At 35.3% G+C, this 17465-nt stretch overlaps 1 protein-coding gene across 2 annotated transcripts in view; it reads left to right on the forward strand.

The window, feature by feature from the left end:
* HBS1L (HBS1-like translational GTPase) overlaps window positions 1–17465 on the forward strand; it is a 100776-nt gene that overhangs the window by 51774 nt on the left and 31537 nt on the right. For both annotated transcript variants that reach the window (XM_011991451.1, XM_011991452.1), the window contains 5 exons: window positions 1829–1937; window positions 6864–7123; window positions 7579–7744; window positions 10694–10811; window positions 16997–17143. In XM_011991451.1, coding sequence (XP_011846841.1) covers window positions 1829–1937; window positions 6864–7123; window positions 7579–7744; window positions 10694–10811; window positions 16997–17143 — 800 coding nt within the window. The remainder of the gene's footprint in view (window positions 1–1828; window positions 1938–6863; window positions 7124–7578; window positions 7745–10693; window positions 10812–16996; window positions 17144–17465) is intronic.

Consider the following 17465-nt stretch of genomic DNA (forward strand, 5'->3'; position numbering starts at 1 on the left):
CCTCCTCTCCCTTTCCCCTTCCCCTCTCTTTTGCTTACCTCATTTTGGTAACTTCTGCCTCTGTTAGAGCAAGCATTAGGATCTTTGGTATGACCTAAAGGTCCTGCACTCTCTGGCCCTGCCCATCTCTCCAGCTTCATGTAGCTCCCTTCTGCTCTTACTCCCTCTGAGGAACTGTGCTTCCTCCTACAGAAACGCCATTATACAAGCCTCTCGTTCTGCTTGGAATGCTCTTTCTTTCTGTGCTAGTTATTATAATTTATATTCATTTTCCCCATCATAGCTTCAATTCTCACTTTCCCAGAGAAGCTCTGTAAGTCATGTGCCCTATCATCAAATCTTATGGCACCATATATGGATTCTTTATAACACTAATAACGATTTTAATTGTACTCTTTTTTTTTAACCATTTAGTATGTTTTCCCCACTAGAATGTAATCTCTCTTAGAGCAAGTGTTACGTCTGCTCTTCACCATCGCATTTCCAGCATAGTGCCTGGTGTATATAGGCAAATAGCAAACATTTTGAATGAATTTTATACATTAACTTATCTTTTCTTATATTGTTAGTGCTTTCTGTATATGTATTTACCAATGTAGCACATGCAGTTTCTATAGTTTTATGTGGATCCAATCCTGATGGTACTTTTTCTGAAAATTATAAAGACACATTTTTAAAAGTTCAATGAATTATGTAGGGATCAAATGCAAAAAAAAGTCTTTCTTTGATCTAGCTCATAATTTGTTCTCCTCCATTCCTCCATTTTTAATTTTATTTGTTTGTTTGTTTGTTTATTTATTTATTTATGGAGACAGAGTCTCACTCTGTTGCCTAGGCTGGAGTGCAGTGGTGCAATCTTGGGTCACTGCAACCTCCGCCTCCTGGATTCAAGCGATTCTCCTGCCTCAACCTCCTGAGTAGCTGGGATTACAGACGTGCACCACCGTGCCCAGCTAATTTTTGTATTTTTAGTAGAGATGGGTTTCACCATTTTGGTCGAGCTGGTCTCGAACTCCTAACCTCGTGATCTGCCCACCTTGGCTCCCAAAGTTCTGGGATTACAGGCGTGAGCCTATAAAAATGCCCAGCCTTTTTTCTTGTTTTTGAGATGGAGCCTTGCTTTGTCACCCAGGCTGGAGTGCAGTGGCATTATCATAGCTCACTACAACCTTAAACTCCTGGGCTCAACTCATCATCCCACCTTAGCCTCTCGAGTAGCTGGGACTACAGGCACATGCCACCATGCCTGACTAATTCCCCCATGTTCTTAATTCAGTTTTCTACATTAACCTCTTTCCCCAGATTCTTTATAGATACCAGTATTTTAGTAAGTCTAGTGTTGTGTGCAAGTAAAATATAAACTATATTCCAGCACAATTCAGTGGACTCTCAACTTGTTCATTCGTAAATCTCACAGGATTAAAAATAGTTTAGCCATCTGCTAACTGACCAAACAATTTTAGTATTGTGAAAGGGTGTGGTAGGAAAGGGAGGTATAGGGTCTAGGTATAATGTCAGAACAAGGCTCAGTGCAGAAACTACCTTGTGACCTCTTAATACTGAAACTTAACAGTCAGTTCAAAATTAGGAAGAGATTTGGTGGAGGTTAAGCATAGGAGAGTCCTGACAATAGGGGATTTCCTAGATTAAAGTGACAGATTTTCTTTCAGCATTAATATCTTACTAAATTTTTTAGAGACAAGATTATGTGTTTATAAAGACATTTATTCTGCGAAAGTTATAATGTATAATTTAGAATAATACGTAATAGATTTCTGTATATTACTAAATAAATTAATTGGCCTTTTATATTTTACTCCTTAATTAGGAAAACCAGTAGATTCCCAGACATCGCGAAGTGAATCTGAAATTGTGCCAAAAGTTGCTAAAATGACTGTATCTGGAAAGAAGCAAACTATGGGATTTGAAGTGCCTGGGTAAGACTTTGAGTACCCCCCTCATCCCCCCTCCCACCCCCACGTTTTTGAAATTAGTATTGCCTCCTATTAGTCTGTAAGAAAGAGACTGTTTCAATTTTGCATCATATATCATTAGCATTGAAGTATCATATATCCTCAGCGCAACATAGTGCAAAGAGACAAAATGAGAAATTAGGCTTGATTCTGGCCTTATCTTGTGTGTATTACTTACTCTACCTCACTGTCAGTTTTCTCACATAAATATTTTATAGCTACTTTAACGTAAAAAAACCTATGATTTTGTGAAAACTAGCACCGTGAGATAGGGAATTCTTATACCACTAGGTGGCGGAGATAACCAGATTTCGGAGTGAGTCCCGAATCATGGAATCATTAATTAAATTTTTTAATAACTGAAATATTTTTAAACTCTTTTGGATTTTTGTATTGAATAAATTGGACCATTGTAGCAAAGACATACGATATGAAACATACCTAGAATTTGAAACAAGTAGTGAAAAATGGAAATAAAGCATACCTTGGTAGCACTTGTTTGTTCTTATCATAGTCTCTAGAATCCTTCCAGAAGTTTTTATAGACAAGGGAAGTGAGTTGCTTTGAAGCCATTAATTTTTAAACTAAAATTTTTCAGAATTTTCAATTGTTCAATAAATCTTTTACTTATAAATTGTATGTATTTTGTCTGTCAAAATGATAAAGAAGCATTGTTATCAAATATAAACAATAGGTTTTTAACTGTAAACAACAGATTTTTATATACAGACTTTTTTTCCTTTTTTTCTCCCTTTTCCTAAGTTATATTTTTTAAAAAATATAAACTCAGGAGCCTTATTTTTTTTTCCTTACAATATTCTTTTGTCTAAATTAGTGAGGTATCATGAGTTTTGGTTGGGAAGAATGTTAATTATCACCTAGTTCAATTTTTGGGTTTTATAGAAACAAGACTTTATTCACTAGATTTCAAAGTCAGTGAAGGAAAGGACTCCTTATCTAGGACATAGTAGGCATTCAGTATACATTAATTGAATGATTGGATGAATGAAAAAGTTAATTTCTATCATGAGTAACTTTAGCCTGTTAAAATAATTTAGAATTCTGATTTGGTCTCAAAAAGCTTCATGTATGCCGTTTTTCCTTCTGAACTGGGATTGGGTTGTCAGAATTATAATCGCCCCTTTTGTCCTTATTCTTGAGTGCCATTTAATTCTATTATGGGATTTTTCCATTAGAAAGAGAGAGAGAGGAAATAAATAGAATATACAATTTATTGTCCTAAGGATTTTATAATCTTAGTTCAAAAGATTTTTCAGAAGTCTTAGCAACATGCAAATAAATCCAAAATAATGTATTATATTAGAAGTAAATGCATAGGTATCTAAATGAATAATTATAACGATAATGGGTAATAAATGTGTCAATAAATGTGTGTAATTTTTAAAGCTCTGTAAGTACAATGCAGGCCTTTCAGAATTTTATGACTGTATTCTTCATGAGGCCAGGGACTGTTAATGTTCATCACTGTATTCCTTCTACAGAATAGTTACTAAATATGTGTTGCTCAGAATCCTTGGGGAAATACATATTATTTTAAAAATAAACTTACAAATAATATAAAGGTAAAAAATCCACCCATGAGGCAACATTTTGATGTGATTCTATGGGAGAAGTTGTTAGAATATGAAAGGTGTGTAGTTATAGATTGAAATACTCAGAAATGCTCAAGGCCAACCAAGTCGTACTATTATGGAATTTTTTTGAGATTTATAATAGGGATAACACTTAGCCTGTTCTGGGTTAGTCTTAAGAAAGCATATAGAAACACAATGAAACACTTTTGAGTCAAGATTTCAGCATCATAGGTTTCTATATAGTGTGATTCTCAATGATGTCTTATTTGAAAAAGGATATGGCTGGGTGTAGTGGCTTATGCCTGTGATACCAACACATTGGAAGGCTGAGGCGAGAGGATTGCTTGAACCCAGGAGTTTGAGGGAGCTATGATCCTGCCATTGCATTCCAGCCTGGTCAACAGAGTGAGATTCTGTTTCTATTTGGAAGAAGAAAAAAAAAAGGATAATGCATAATGTATTGCTTGGAAGGAACTGAAACAGCAAACTTTCTTTTTCTTTAATAACATTAAAAATAGTAGATGCAAGTAAATGCATGTAAGTAGAAATGGAATATTGCATATAGAAGAAATATTCTTCTTTTAAACTCTTAAATCTCAATTATTAGCTTCAAGTATTTAACTCAAGAAGAAAGATTAAACCTCTAGATTCATCTATAGGTTACTTTTAGAAAGGTAGTTTAGAGAAAAAAAAAGACTAGTCATTTTATAATATTAGATAAGTGTACAGGGTGGGCATTGTGGCTCAGGACTGTAATTCCAGCATTTTGGGAGGCTGAGCTGGGAGCATCACTTGAGCCTAAGAGTTCAAGACCAGCTTGGGCAATATATTGAGATCCCCTATCTCTACCGAAAAAAAAAAAAAAATTAGCTGGGTATGGTGGTGCATGCATATGGTCCAGCTACTTAAGAGGCTGAGGTAGGATCACTTGAACCTGGGAGGCCGAGACTGCAGTGAGCCAAGATTGTGCCACTGCACTCCAGCCTGGGCAACAGAGTGAGAGCGAGAACATCTCAATAAAAAGAAGGAAAGAAAAAAAAAAGTTTACAAAATGATACCAGAAGGCAACTGAAAAAAATTCAACCAACTTATTCTTTCATTCATACCAATCAGTAATTAATTATAGGCCTGAAATCCAAGTGGTCATTTTTAGACCTTGTCTTAGATATTTTTCAAAACTTAAAACATTGACTTTTATTTCGTAATATGCAGAAGTTTTTTTGACTAAGGGCAGACTTACCTAGGATACTTTTCTAATTACTTTGGTCACTTCCCACCAACACTGTAAAATTTTAGTGAATCAATTTACAGTTTACCTAAGATTTACTTAAAAGGGGCCGGGTACAGTGACTCACGCCTGTAATCCCAGCACTTTGGGAGGCCGAGGCAGGTAGATTACTTGGGGTCAGGAGTTAGAGACCAGCCTGGCCAACATGGTGAAACCCTGTCTCTACTAAAAATACAAAAATTAACCGGGTGTGGTGGCCAGTGCCTGCAATCCCAGCTACTCGGGAGGCTGAGGCAGGAGAATCGCTGGAACCTGGGAGGCAAATGTTGCAGTGAGCTGAGATTGCACCGTTGCACTCCAGCCTGGGTGACAGAGCGAGACTTCATCTCAAAAAAAAAAAAAAAAAAAAAAAAAAAAAAACAAAGATTTACTTAAATGGAAATGCTATCCTGAAAGCGTGAGCTTCAAGCCCCTGCCCACTCTGTCCACCATAGCTGTCTGCTTTGATCTGTTTTCCATATTGAATTTAGTGTAAGCTTGCCTCTGAAGAAAATGTTTTGCAGCTAAAAGCAAAAAGATATGGGGCCCGAGATTGTGATTTCTCCCAGGTCTGATCCAAACCAGAGCCTGTGTCTAGTCACAGTAGATCACTTGTGTTATAGTTTGTAGGGCTTTTTACATTCTTCTAAATACAAAGTTATCATGTTTTGCTTTTAGAACTAGCTGTGGTCATTCAGACAAATATTTGCAAATTAGAGTCTGTTTGATTTCACTTAATTTAGCCTGTTAGAATCATTTAAAACTATGGAACATTTTCCACGTACTACTGTTTTTACCTACTAGTTTAAGATGAAGTGCATCTGTCTAAGTAGTGCTCAAAAATGAATACCTAAATTGGTTAGTAGAGATTTGAAAAAGCAAAATAAAATGAGAAAGGATATGTGGCTTTTAATGAAGTTGCAAATATAACTAATGTGACTCTTTTCCTGAGGCATATTGTGAAGGACTAATATTGGGCATATAAAAATGCCCTGACAGGGAAAAATAATAGGCAAGAAGAAAATAGATGTGCTTATACATATCCATCATGCTACAATCTTAAATGATTATTATAAACTGCTTTCTGTATGTAGTTTTTCTCTGTCAGCTCCACACTGAGTTGGATGTAATTGGCTTCATTCTTAATAACTTCCAATTTAACCTGCTCTCTCCTAATTCTGTTTATCTATAGTTGTTAAAGGAAAGTGAGGTATATCATAGTCTGATTTTTAAGTCACATTCCTTATAGCTGTTCACAGAGTAGCACTGGTACTAGATTCTATGTGGAGTGTCAACAAGCTCATGAAGAACTAAGATCAATGTTTACTTTTGTCAACGGAAGAATAAGTTAAGCTGGGCAGCCTTGTTTCTCCTTTATATATCTGAGTTCCTCACCAGATTGTAATCTTCTGGGAGTGGTAGTTGACTTTTTAATTTCTATGTCATTTTCTTTTTGACATCAGTCCCTAGTATATGTTGTAGTTTTTAGTAAATCAAGTGTTTGTTGAATTAATGAATTAAAGCTCCACTGTCAAAAATGTTTATGAACTGTAGTCATTTAGAGATATCTCCCCTAAGGGTAGTGTTTGAGTGAAAAAGATCATAAGTCTATTATGTTGGAAGGATGAGTTGAAGTAAAACTATATTTTAGTACTAATTCATCTCCAGTAATATATTTGATGCCATTTTGACAAAATATCTCCTTTATAACATTGATTTTGATAGGATGGATTATATGGCCAAGGCTGTGGGCTTAGATTTTGAATTTCAGTTATTTTTCAACATATTTTCTTCTTATCTTCATTTTTGGTACACTGTTTTTCTCATCGGGTCTTCCACGTCTGTATTTGTGTGGTTTGAATCTAGCTACTTATCATTTCCACTTTAACAGACTTTAGCTACTTAGCAGAGATTATTTTTGGTCTGCAGCATAAAGGATTATGAAGAAACAGCTTCTCTGCCCTTCTGACATTACAGGACATCAATAGAGTTGGTTTAAAATACTTTTTTCCTATCTGCCTTCTATAGAGTATCTTCTGAAGAAAATGGTCATAGTTTCCACACACCTCAAAAAGAACGGCCCATTGAAGATGCCATTGCTTCTTCTGATGTTCTTGAGACTGCTTCTAAATCTGCCAATCCACCCCTGACGGTTCAAGCATCAGAAGAGCAGAGTTCAACCCCAGCACCGGTGAAAAAGTCTGGCAAGCTGAGGCAGCAATTAGATGTGAAGGCGGAACTGGAGAAGCGGCAAGGAGGGAAGCAGCTCCTCAACTTGGTGGTCATTGGTAATGCTCTTTGTCCCTCTGGATCGTCAGCCAGCCATGCCTTAGCCTGCCCACTGTCTGGTGGCAGCATGGAAACTCTGAGTTTCTCCATGGGTGGAATGGACAGAGAGCGAGGAGGCACAGGGCCTCATAATGCTTTCTAGTCAGCTGGGGAGAGAGAATGCCAAGTTACCAAAGAGGTCATTACACTTGATTGTGGGATTTTTCATTTTGTGAACATTTTGAAATTGGCATGTCTTGTTGACAATTTTAATTTTCAAAAATCTGAGAAATTTCCCCCCTTTGTAAAGAGACATGCTGTTTTTTTCAATAAGATGTTGTAACTGTCATTTGATAAATATTGGTATTACTGTAAACCACTAACATGAAATATTGAATTACACATTTATGCAGTGCCTCAATGTGTGAACATCTGGAAATGTACCTGGTATTAATCCTGAATCAATTTTCTTTAGGTCATGTTGATGCTGGGAAAAGTACTCTGATGGGCCATATGCTTTATCTTCTGGGTAATATAAACAAAAGAACTATGCATAAGTATGAACAGGAGTCTAAAAAGGCTGGCAAAGCTTCATTTGCATATGCATGGGTCTTGGATGAAACTGGCGAAGAAAGGGAAAGGTAGTCACTATATTTCAAAATTTTCAGTTTGAAGTCATACAGTCTTCTAAAATATGTGTATAATATGTGTTGAATTTGTAAAACATAAATACTTTAGAGATTATTTTTAGAAAATAGCTTTTAAATATCAGGGAAATATTTTGACTTTTTTTGTTGTAATCTACATACTGTTTTTTCTCTTCTGAATTTTATGAAATAGATTAAAAGAATGTTTAAAAGAAACAAAACAAAAGCCATGCAGAAAAAACAGTAAAAATCAAAAGCTAATTATTCTATGGGATAAGTTTCAGTTGTCACTTCCCTAAGTATTTGTCAAATTGTCTTGATTTTGAATTAAAATTATGAGTAAGACTTAATTTCATGTCAGCTTACAAAGGAGAGGTAACTGTAGTAAAACCTATTCTGTCTAGAATCTAAATAACCAGCAAATTCAAATTACCAAACAATTCATTTTTATACTGTATATATTATGTTTTTATGAGACAGTCAGCAAACAAGTAATTCTGTAGCTGTAATGCAGTTACTCCTCTGTCTCTGTTACTGTATTGAGTGCTAATTTTGGGGGGATTCTAATAGGAATATGCAGCTACTCATATACTCTGGCCAAAGAATAGTATTTTTTTTGAAGTCTTTTTAGAGTGACAGTATAGATCGTGTTAGGGTTATTAGGGTGGGAGAGCCAAAGGAGACCTTAATAATTAGTGAAATGGCAGATACATTACTGTATCAAAATAATGACTCTTTACAAACCTGTAAAGTCCTGTGGAAGTCCTAAATTAACAGGGTGATTAAACTGTGTTCCCTGATGTCTTCAGTCTGATTATTGGAGAATATATCCGGATTTTCATGCCTTTTTAATGGGTATTTTGTTGCAGTCTTGGATAGTCTCTATTATAACATACAAGGTAACACTCTGTAAAGCAGGTCACAGTATTCCTTAGCTTTTCTGATATACCAGAATTTGTATCATAATGGTTTCTCTTTCTTTGTGGGTGTCTTTAGTTCTGGATAGTATCACAGACCTGTTTTCTATCCTAGTAAGAAAAATTAGCTGGACAGTTGCCAATTTTGGAAAACAATGGAATTGTATATATTGCATTATTAGAAGCTTAAATAATTTTCACCTCTCAGTTTAACAAGCACACTATTAAAGTATGTGGCTTTTTAGTTTTCTTTGCATTATCTAATAAGCAGGTAAAGACTTTGAGAACAGTATAGTTTAAGTTAGAATGGTTTACTTGAATTTATCTAGTATCTTAGTTGAGCTGGCAAGTGAACTAATAGTCTATTTGATTCCTATAATGGTCAGTCATTTTAGCTTTTTTGACAATATATCTATTGATTGGTTTTCATATTTTTGCTACTGTCTTTTACTGCTGCTAGTTCTTTATTGCTCAGCATGATATAAGTTTTAGAATATTTCATCATTCCATAGATAGCAGATGCTTCCAGGTACATACATGATGGGAGTTTCAGCTCACCACCATATGTTCCTTAATAGCATTTACAAAGCATAATATGTTGCTTATCCCACCATGTTAAATATTTGTACATCTCCTGTTCTTCTCAGATACTGAAGAACAGAAATTGATAAGTTGAGTGACATTTCATATCCTTAGGGTTACAAATTGAAATCAGAGCTGGATCAGCAGAGTATACCCAGGTCAGTCTAGGGAGGATCTCAGAATAATTCTTAGTTCACCATTATTCTGAAGGTGCCTGTCGTTCCTAGACTATTTGGGAATTATTAAAGAGAATTAAGCATCATTTTGGCAAACTAGGATGGCCCATGCTTTCAGATTAAACTCAAATGGCTTGACTAGGGAGATCTACAGTTACTTTATTGCTAGGGCAAACCTATAGTTCATTATTCTAATTGTTGTACTCTTGGTAGTAAAAGGGAGTATTATTAGTCCTTCCTTCGGGTGATTTTGGGGCAGACCTAGTTAATTGCCACATGATTTCCCTGTCTAAATTCCTGAGGCCTGGAATGACTGAGTGCCTTTGTAGACCTTCCTTGGGCCCTTCTTTTACAGGTTAAGCATCCCTAATCTGAAAATATGACATTTGAAATGCTCCAAAATCTGAAACTTTTTGAGTGCTGACATGACATCACAAGTGGAACATTCTACATCTGATTTCACGTGACAGGTCACACAAAATGACTAAAAATGTTGCATAAGATTCCCTTCAGGCTACGTGTATAATGTGTATATGAAACATAAAGGAATTTTGTGTTTGGATGTGGGTCCCATCCCCAAGATATCTCATTTTGTATATGCAAATATTCCAAATCCGAAAAAATCTGCCATTTGAAAAGCTTCTAGTCCCAAGCATTTCACTAATCTGAATCTACATTTTTGTGGCTGAAAAAAGGCACTGTGTTTGTCTCCAAGAAGAATTAAATGGGATACAAAGCAATCTGCTGTTCATCTGTTTTTAAAAGTTAGGCATCTGCTTTGATACTTTGTATTTTCTAAATATGTAGCATACTAACCAGCCTTGCAAATGTACATTTTATAAGCTCATTTCTATAATTAGTGAAGCATAAGCATAGAACATGAAGAAAATTACCTCTTGGTCGTGGTAATTTTTCATTTATCTTTTCTCATATGCAGTATTTTCCCCCCATTTAGAGTTGTCCCCATGTATCTATCTTTCTTCACAATTTACACTATTTCTTACAAAACAAATAAGGTAATAGGGCATAACTATCATTTTTATTGAGCTCTTACTGTGTCCACCACTTTGTGTTAAAGCCGTAAGAATGCACTTCTCTTATAGCAGAAATTCCAGCCCCGAATGATAATTTAATTATTCAAAAATAATGGTCTATAAATACAATTTCCATTTTTACCTAAGAATGTAGATGGGCATGTAGACTATTATTAATTTACTCTATAGCACTATTTACATAGTACATTCTAACCATGTTTTGTTTTGTTTAAGGGGAGTAACCATGGATGTTGGTATGACAAAGTTTGAAACCACAACCAAAGTTATTACATTAATGGATGCTCCAGGCCATAAGGACTTCATTCCAAATATGATTACAGGAGCAGCCCAGGTAACTGCTGTTTTCTTTACTATAGTGTACTGATTGTACTTTACATAAAATTTCCTGATCCTGCAGTTACAATTCTAGGATTTTAACTTTTAAAATATTTTAAAATTAAAAATTTTAATCTTTATAAAGCTTGAACAAAAAAAGAGCAATATTGTATTTTTCATGATCTTTTTACCTGTACTTTGTAAAACCTTTTAAAATTTCTCACAAAGAAACAAAATGTATAAATGCTATGAGTTTCTTTATCATAAAAGTAATGGTAAAGGACTTGATGAGTATAGTTTCATATTTCCTTTATTGATAAGTTGGCATGAATATTTCAAAATCTGCTTTATGTCTTTCAATATATTCAAGTCCTATATCTTTTTAAAGAGCTTATTTATGCAGAAATAATGAAGCTTGGGTATTTTTGCCCAGTGGTTTATTTCCTTTCTTTTTAACATTAAAAAAGCATTGCAATTTGTAAATTACATGATTCTTAATAAGAATGCTGCAAAAAATCAAATATAATTTGCATTCATGCATCCCTTAATGATAAGGATATATTCTGAGAAGTGAGTTGTTAGGCAAGTTCGTCATTTGTGAACATATTAGAGTATACTTACACAAATCTGGATGGTAACATCTTTTATACACCTAGGCTACATGGAACCTATAGCTCCAAAGCTACAAACATGTATAACATATTACTGTATTGAATACTGTAAGCAGTTGTAGCATAGTGGTAAATATTTGTGTATCTAGACTGATCTAAGCATTTTATAGAAAAGGTACAGTAAAAATAGGGCATAAAAGATAAAAAATGGAATATCTGTGTAGGGCACTTTCCATGAATCGAGCTTGCAGGACTGGAAGTTGCTCTGGGTGATTCAGTGAGTGAGTGGTGAGTGAATGTGTGAAGGCCTAGGACACGACTGTATACTTTACAAACACTGTACACTCAGGTGGCACTACATTTATTTAAAAATATGTTTTTCTTTAATAGTAAATTAACCTTAGCTTACTATAGCTTTTTTTACTTTATAAACTTTTAAATTTTTTTAACTTTCTAACTCTCTTATAATAACACTTAGCTTAAAGCACAGACATGTTGTACAGCTGTACAAAAATAGTTTCTGTATAGTCTTATTCCATAAGCTTTTAAAAATTATTTATAAATATGAATAATGTTTATAAATAAATTTTTTTTTTTTACTTTTTAAACTTTTTTTGGTGAAAAGCAAAGACACAGATACGCACATTAGTCTAGGCCTACACAGGATCATGATCATCAGTGTCACTATCTTCTACCTCCACGTCTTGTCCCACTGGAAGGTCTTCAGGGTCAATAAGGTGCATGAAGCTGCCATCTCCTATGATAACAATGCCTTCTTCTGGATACCTCCTGAAGGACCTGCCTGAGGCTGTTTTACAGTTAATTTATTGTTTAATAAATACAAGGAATATATTTTAAAATAATTATAAAAGTGAAAAATAGTAAGTACATAAACCACTGTCATAGTTATTAAAAAGTAGTATACATAATTACATATGCTATATTCTTTTATACAGTTGGCAGCACAGTAGATTTGTTTATACCAATATCATCACAGATACATGAGTACTGCATGGTGCTATGACATTTTGGCGACCACGACATCACTAGGCAATGGGAGTTTTTCAGCTCCATTATAATCTTACAGGACCACCATCGTATATGTGGTCCATGGTTGACCAAAACGCATTATGCTGTGCATCACCGTAACTTTAAATGATTAAAGCAATGAAAATAGCACTGCATATATAGGACATTCATTTCTTTCATAATGGATGCTTACTGGAAAACATGAAGAGTTAAAATAACTTGACTCTGTTACACGGCAAAAGCGTGACTTCAAGCAATTAACCATTTTCTGGGATCTACTCATTAAAAGGTTAATTTTTTGAGACAGGGTTTCACTCTGTAGCCCTGACTGGAGTGCAGTGGCACAATCACCAGTCACTGCATCCACAACCTCCTAGGCTCAAGGGATCCTCTCACCCCAGCCTCCTGAGTAGCTGGGACTGCAGGCATGTGCCACCATGCCTGGCTAATTTTTAAATTTTTTGTAGAGACGGGATCTCACTGTATTGCCCATGCTAGTCTTGAAATCCTGGGCTCAGCATTCCTCCCGCCTCAGCCTCTCAAAGTGTTGGGATTACAGGCGTGAGCCACTGTGCCCAGCCAAAAAGAGAATTTTAATATGAAGACTTGTCAACCATAGAGGATACTGTATGAATATATTATAACATATTTGAAGATAAATAAGAAATTTTTGGTTCCATTTTAGAAAGTTGATATGTAATTTTAGAATATTAATTCAAGATTCATGGACTGAATGTGATAAAAGATTGAAATAAAGTAATTATGACTATTAATTGAGTAATATGGGTCAAATACTGTATTAGGTATTATATGCATTTAGTTTAATATAGTCTTTATAACAACTCTAAGAAGTGTATATTATCACCATTTTAAATTAGTATACAATCATCCCTCCATATGCATGGGTTCTGCATTTATGGATTCAGTCAACTGTGGATTGAAAGTATTTGGGGGGGAAAAATTCCACAAAATTCCAAAAAGCAGAATTTGAATTTGCCGCACGCTGAGTACTGTGTTGAATCCATGCAAATGAAATGATGTTTAGGCATTGTTTTAGGTATTACACATAATCTAGAGGTAATTTAAAGTGTGTGAGAGGAAGTGTGTAGGCTGTATGCAAAGGCTATCCTGTTTTGTAAAAGGAACTTAAGCATTCATAGATTTTGGTATCCACGGGGGTTGGGAGGTCTGGAACCAATCCCTCACTGATACTGTGGGAAACTGTAGTTTTCATTGCATTTACCAAAGAATACAATATAGTTTTGATTTCTCCTTATATGTGTATATGTATGTGTGTGCGTATGTCTGTGAGTCTTTTTCTTTTTTTTTCATTGATTACTTACTGAATCCTGGCTGTGTAGCAAGCACTGAGGTAGCAGTGTGGGCATACAATGCCTACAAAGCATTGATAGTTTAATGAGTGAGACAAACACCGGAACAAGCAGTTATAGTAAAAATGCTTTTGAATTCTAGAACCTTAGAGTGCATAGTTATTATAAAGATCGTTTATTCCAGACCCAGGGATGGAGGCTAACACCCGTAATCCCAGCACTTTGGGAGGCTGAAGTGGGCACATCACTTGAACCCAGGAGTTCAAGACCAGCCTGGGCAACATGGCGAAACCCTGTCTCTACTAAAAATACAAAAAATTACCTGGGTGTGGTGGCAGGTGCCTATAGCCTCACTTACTCAGGAAGCTGAAGTGGGAGAATCACCTCAGGAAGTTGAGGCTGCAGTGAGCCGTGAGGGAAGGGAGTAAGACCCTGCCTCAAAAACCAAAAATCATTTATTCCAAACTCTTTATGGAATTATGGTGGGAAAGGATTTTAGAGATCATCTAATTGAATTCCATTATGTAACAAATAAATAAAGAGACTCAAAGATGTTAAGTAACTTGCCGAGTGTGCAAAATATTGCAGTGGGCTTTGGGGACACAAAGAAGCATACGAGGCATGCTGCCTCACCTCAGGGAAATCACAGTGTAGAAGACGAGACGTGAAGATGAAAGGCTAACAGTTGCACTCCAAGAACAGAGAAGATACGCGTTGTGGAGAGAGATCACTTTATTCTGCTTGATCATCAAAGGCTTCCTTGAGAATGCATAGTAGGCATTTGGACTCCCAAAGGCAAGAGCTGCTGCCTAGAAATAATATTAATAGAGAAATTGCCCAGAAATGTTTTGGAGATGGTAATAGGAAGATCAGGTAGAACATTTGTGGCCTTACGTATCTTAATAGCAATTCAATGAATTTTACATTTTAACCTAAGAAGATAAATATAATTTTATTATGAAAACCTAATGAGAAAAAGATTGTCGATTACTGAGCCTAGGACTTGGAAGTTCAGGTCTGGATGTTCTATATAAACTATATTTACTCCCTAGTGTTTCTATGAAGTAAGTAAGTTGATAATGCAGAGAGGCTAGACAACTTGCCGAAGGTGTGGAGAACGGTTATTGACTACAAGCATGCGTGAAAGAGCCAATTTTCAAATTGATTGTTTCAGTGTATGCTTATTCTTATCTAAGAATCTTTGATCAAAAGAGCTGTATCTCATTGAGGAAATAAGTGTTCAGCTTTATAAAATATGAAGGATTGGAAGTGAAGATGGCAGTTAAGAGTAGAGACAAAGCAAGAGTATTTACGTACGAGTAAAAGGAAGCAGGAATAGTGTAAATTATCCCACCAGACAAAGTATATGGATGGTACTTCAATTTAAATTGTAATATTCTGTTGTGAGAAAATATCTGAGACATTCCTGACATATTTTATGACCATTTATTTTCCATTATGGTGAGGATTATATATGATATCTGAAATTCTTTAAAAACTGGAGAGCACAGAAATAAAGAATCATTGGGGAAGCAACAAAGAAACAAGCTGTTGTGGACTCTGTTCTGACCAGAAAGCAGGAGAACTCAATAATGTGGATGGAATATAAGAGGACCCTAGAGAGAAAGTGATTATTGCGTAACAGTCCAAGATAGCTAAAGAGGGGAAAGGGAATGCCAGGTGTAGTCTTTGTTTCCTGGATTTCAGAAAAGTGGATTTCTGTGACAAACAGGTATGCATACAAAGCAAAAGCTGTAAAAGAGAAAATAAAAGTGTTCTTTAAAAAATGCCCCTACAGTGCATTGACAGAAATAATTGATTAGAATGAAAAGGGGGAACTTCTGTGGTTGCTCAGACTGTCTATTGCACATTTTAAAAGGCTGTATCCACATGATGCAAGCGGCATCAACACAAAAGAATAGTGGGAACCTGTAAAGTTAGTTTCAATAAGGCTAACAAAGAAACTGAGCTAAGCTAAGGTTAGCTTTCTTCTTGTGTGGGGTGTGTAATTTGAGTCTGAAAGAAATGTCTTTCTATCTGATTCACAAGATGGTCCACACAGGTTAGAAAACTTTGTTATACAAGGCTTTTTTTCAATAGCTGTAGAGGATGAATATGCTGCTTTTTGATAATTCATATATTTGCTATTTTTCTTCATTATAAACAATACTCTGATGAATATCTTTGTAGATCTATAATTATTTCTCTGGGATAAATTCCTAGAGGTGGAATTGATGGGAAGTAAAATATGTATAATTTTTAAGTTCTTGATACTTTTCGTGAAAATACCCCCTGGAAGGTGGTGCACCTACAGTCCCGTAAGCAATATTTGAGAATGCGCTTCTCACCGCACCCTTGCCTACAGCAAATAATTTTGTCTTTTAAATCTTTAACAATGTGATTTGTAAAAATGGGAGAGGGGGAATATGTCAATGTGTTTTTATTTTACTTTTTAAAAATTTTGGTTTCTACTGAATTTGAATTTTTTTCATGTTTGTTGACCATTTATATTTCTTTAGCAAATAGCTTGCTTGTATCCTTTAAAGCTATGTCTTCTTGTTTTTTTGTTTTTTTTTGTAAAGACTCTATAGAGATTTTAACTTTTACCTTATGTGTTACTAATGTTTGTCCTTCCCTGTTTACTGCTTTTTGTTTTTTTGAGACAGAGTATTGTTCTGTCGAGTAGGCTGGAGTGCAGTGGTGCGATCTCGGCTCACTGTAACCTCTGCCTCTCAGGTTCAAGTGATTCTGATACCTTAGCCTCCCAAGTAGCTGGGACTACAGGTGTGCACCACCACACCTGGCTAATTTTTGTTTTTGTTACAGAGATGGGGTTTCACCATATTGGCCAGGCTGGTCTTGAACTCGTGACCTCAGGTGATATGCCTGTCTTGAGCTCCCAAAGTGCTGGGATTACAGGCATGAACCACTGTGCCTGGTTGCTGTTTATTTATGTTTTAATTTTGTTTATATTTTTCCTCCTTTGCTTAGATATTTTAATTGTTATATAATCAAATATGGACATTTTTTCTTGGTCTTTATGTCATTATTTTTGGTGACTTTTATTTAAAATTTTAATCCATCTTTGGGAGTCTTTTGTTTGATTTGTTATGATGGGGGTAGTTAGGGTCTTCCTTTAAAAATTTGACAACATAATTAATTGAATAATCTGTCCTTTGAATTAAAATGCTGAAACATTTTTTCTGGTTTCAATTATTTTTCTTCTTTAGGCGGATGTAGCTGTTTTAGTTGTAGATGCCAGCAGGGGAGAGTTTGAAGCTGGATTTGAGACTGGAGGACAAACACGAGAGCATGGACTCTTGGTCCGTTCTCTGGGAGTGACTCAGCTTGCTGTTGCAGTTAATAAAATGGATCAGGTATTTAAGGGCTTTGTGAAGATTTGTTTAAGATGCTAATTAAGATGTTATTCTACTCATATAGATGACCTCAGATGTCACTAGTGTATATTTTATTAGTCAGTTGCCATGTTTTTAAAAATAAATTCTCTGTTCTCATCTTAAAAGAGGTGCTAGTAATTTTTAAGCAAGAACATCTTATTTTCAAAATTAATTTTTAAAACCTAAAAATTGTTTTAAATTATAAAATAATAGATGTTTATTATAGCAGAATGAAAGTATAAAAATCAGAAATAAACCTATATTTCCAATTCTCCTTCCCACCCAGAAACTTATAACATTT

Source organism: Mandrillus leucophaeus, unplaced genomic scaffold (assembly GCF_000951045.1).
Source record: "Mandrillus leucophaeus isolate KB7577 unplaced genomic scaffold, Mleu.le_1.0 Scaffold396, whole genome shotgun sequence".
NCBI classification, from domain to species: Eukaryota; Metazoa; Chordata; class Mammalia; order Primates; family Cercopithecidae; genus Mandrillus; species Mandrillus leucophaeus.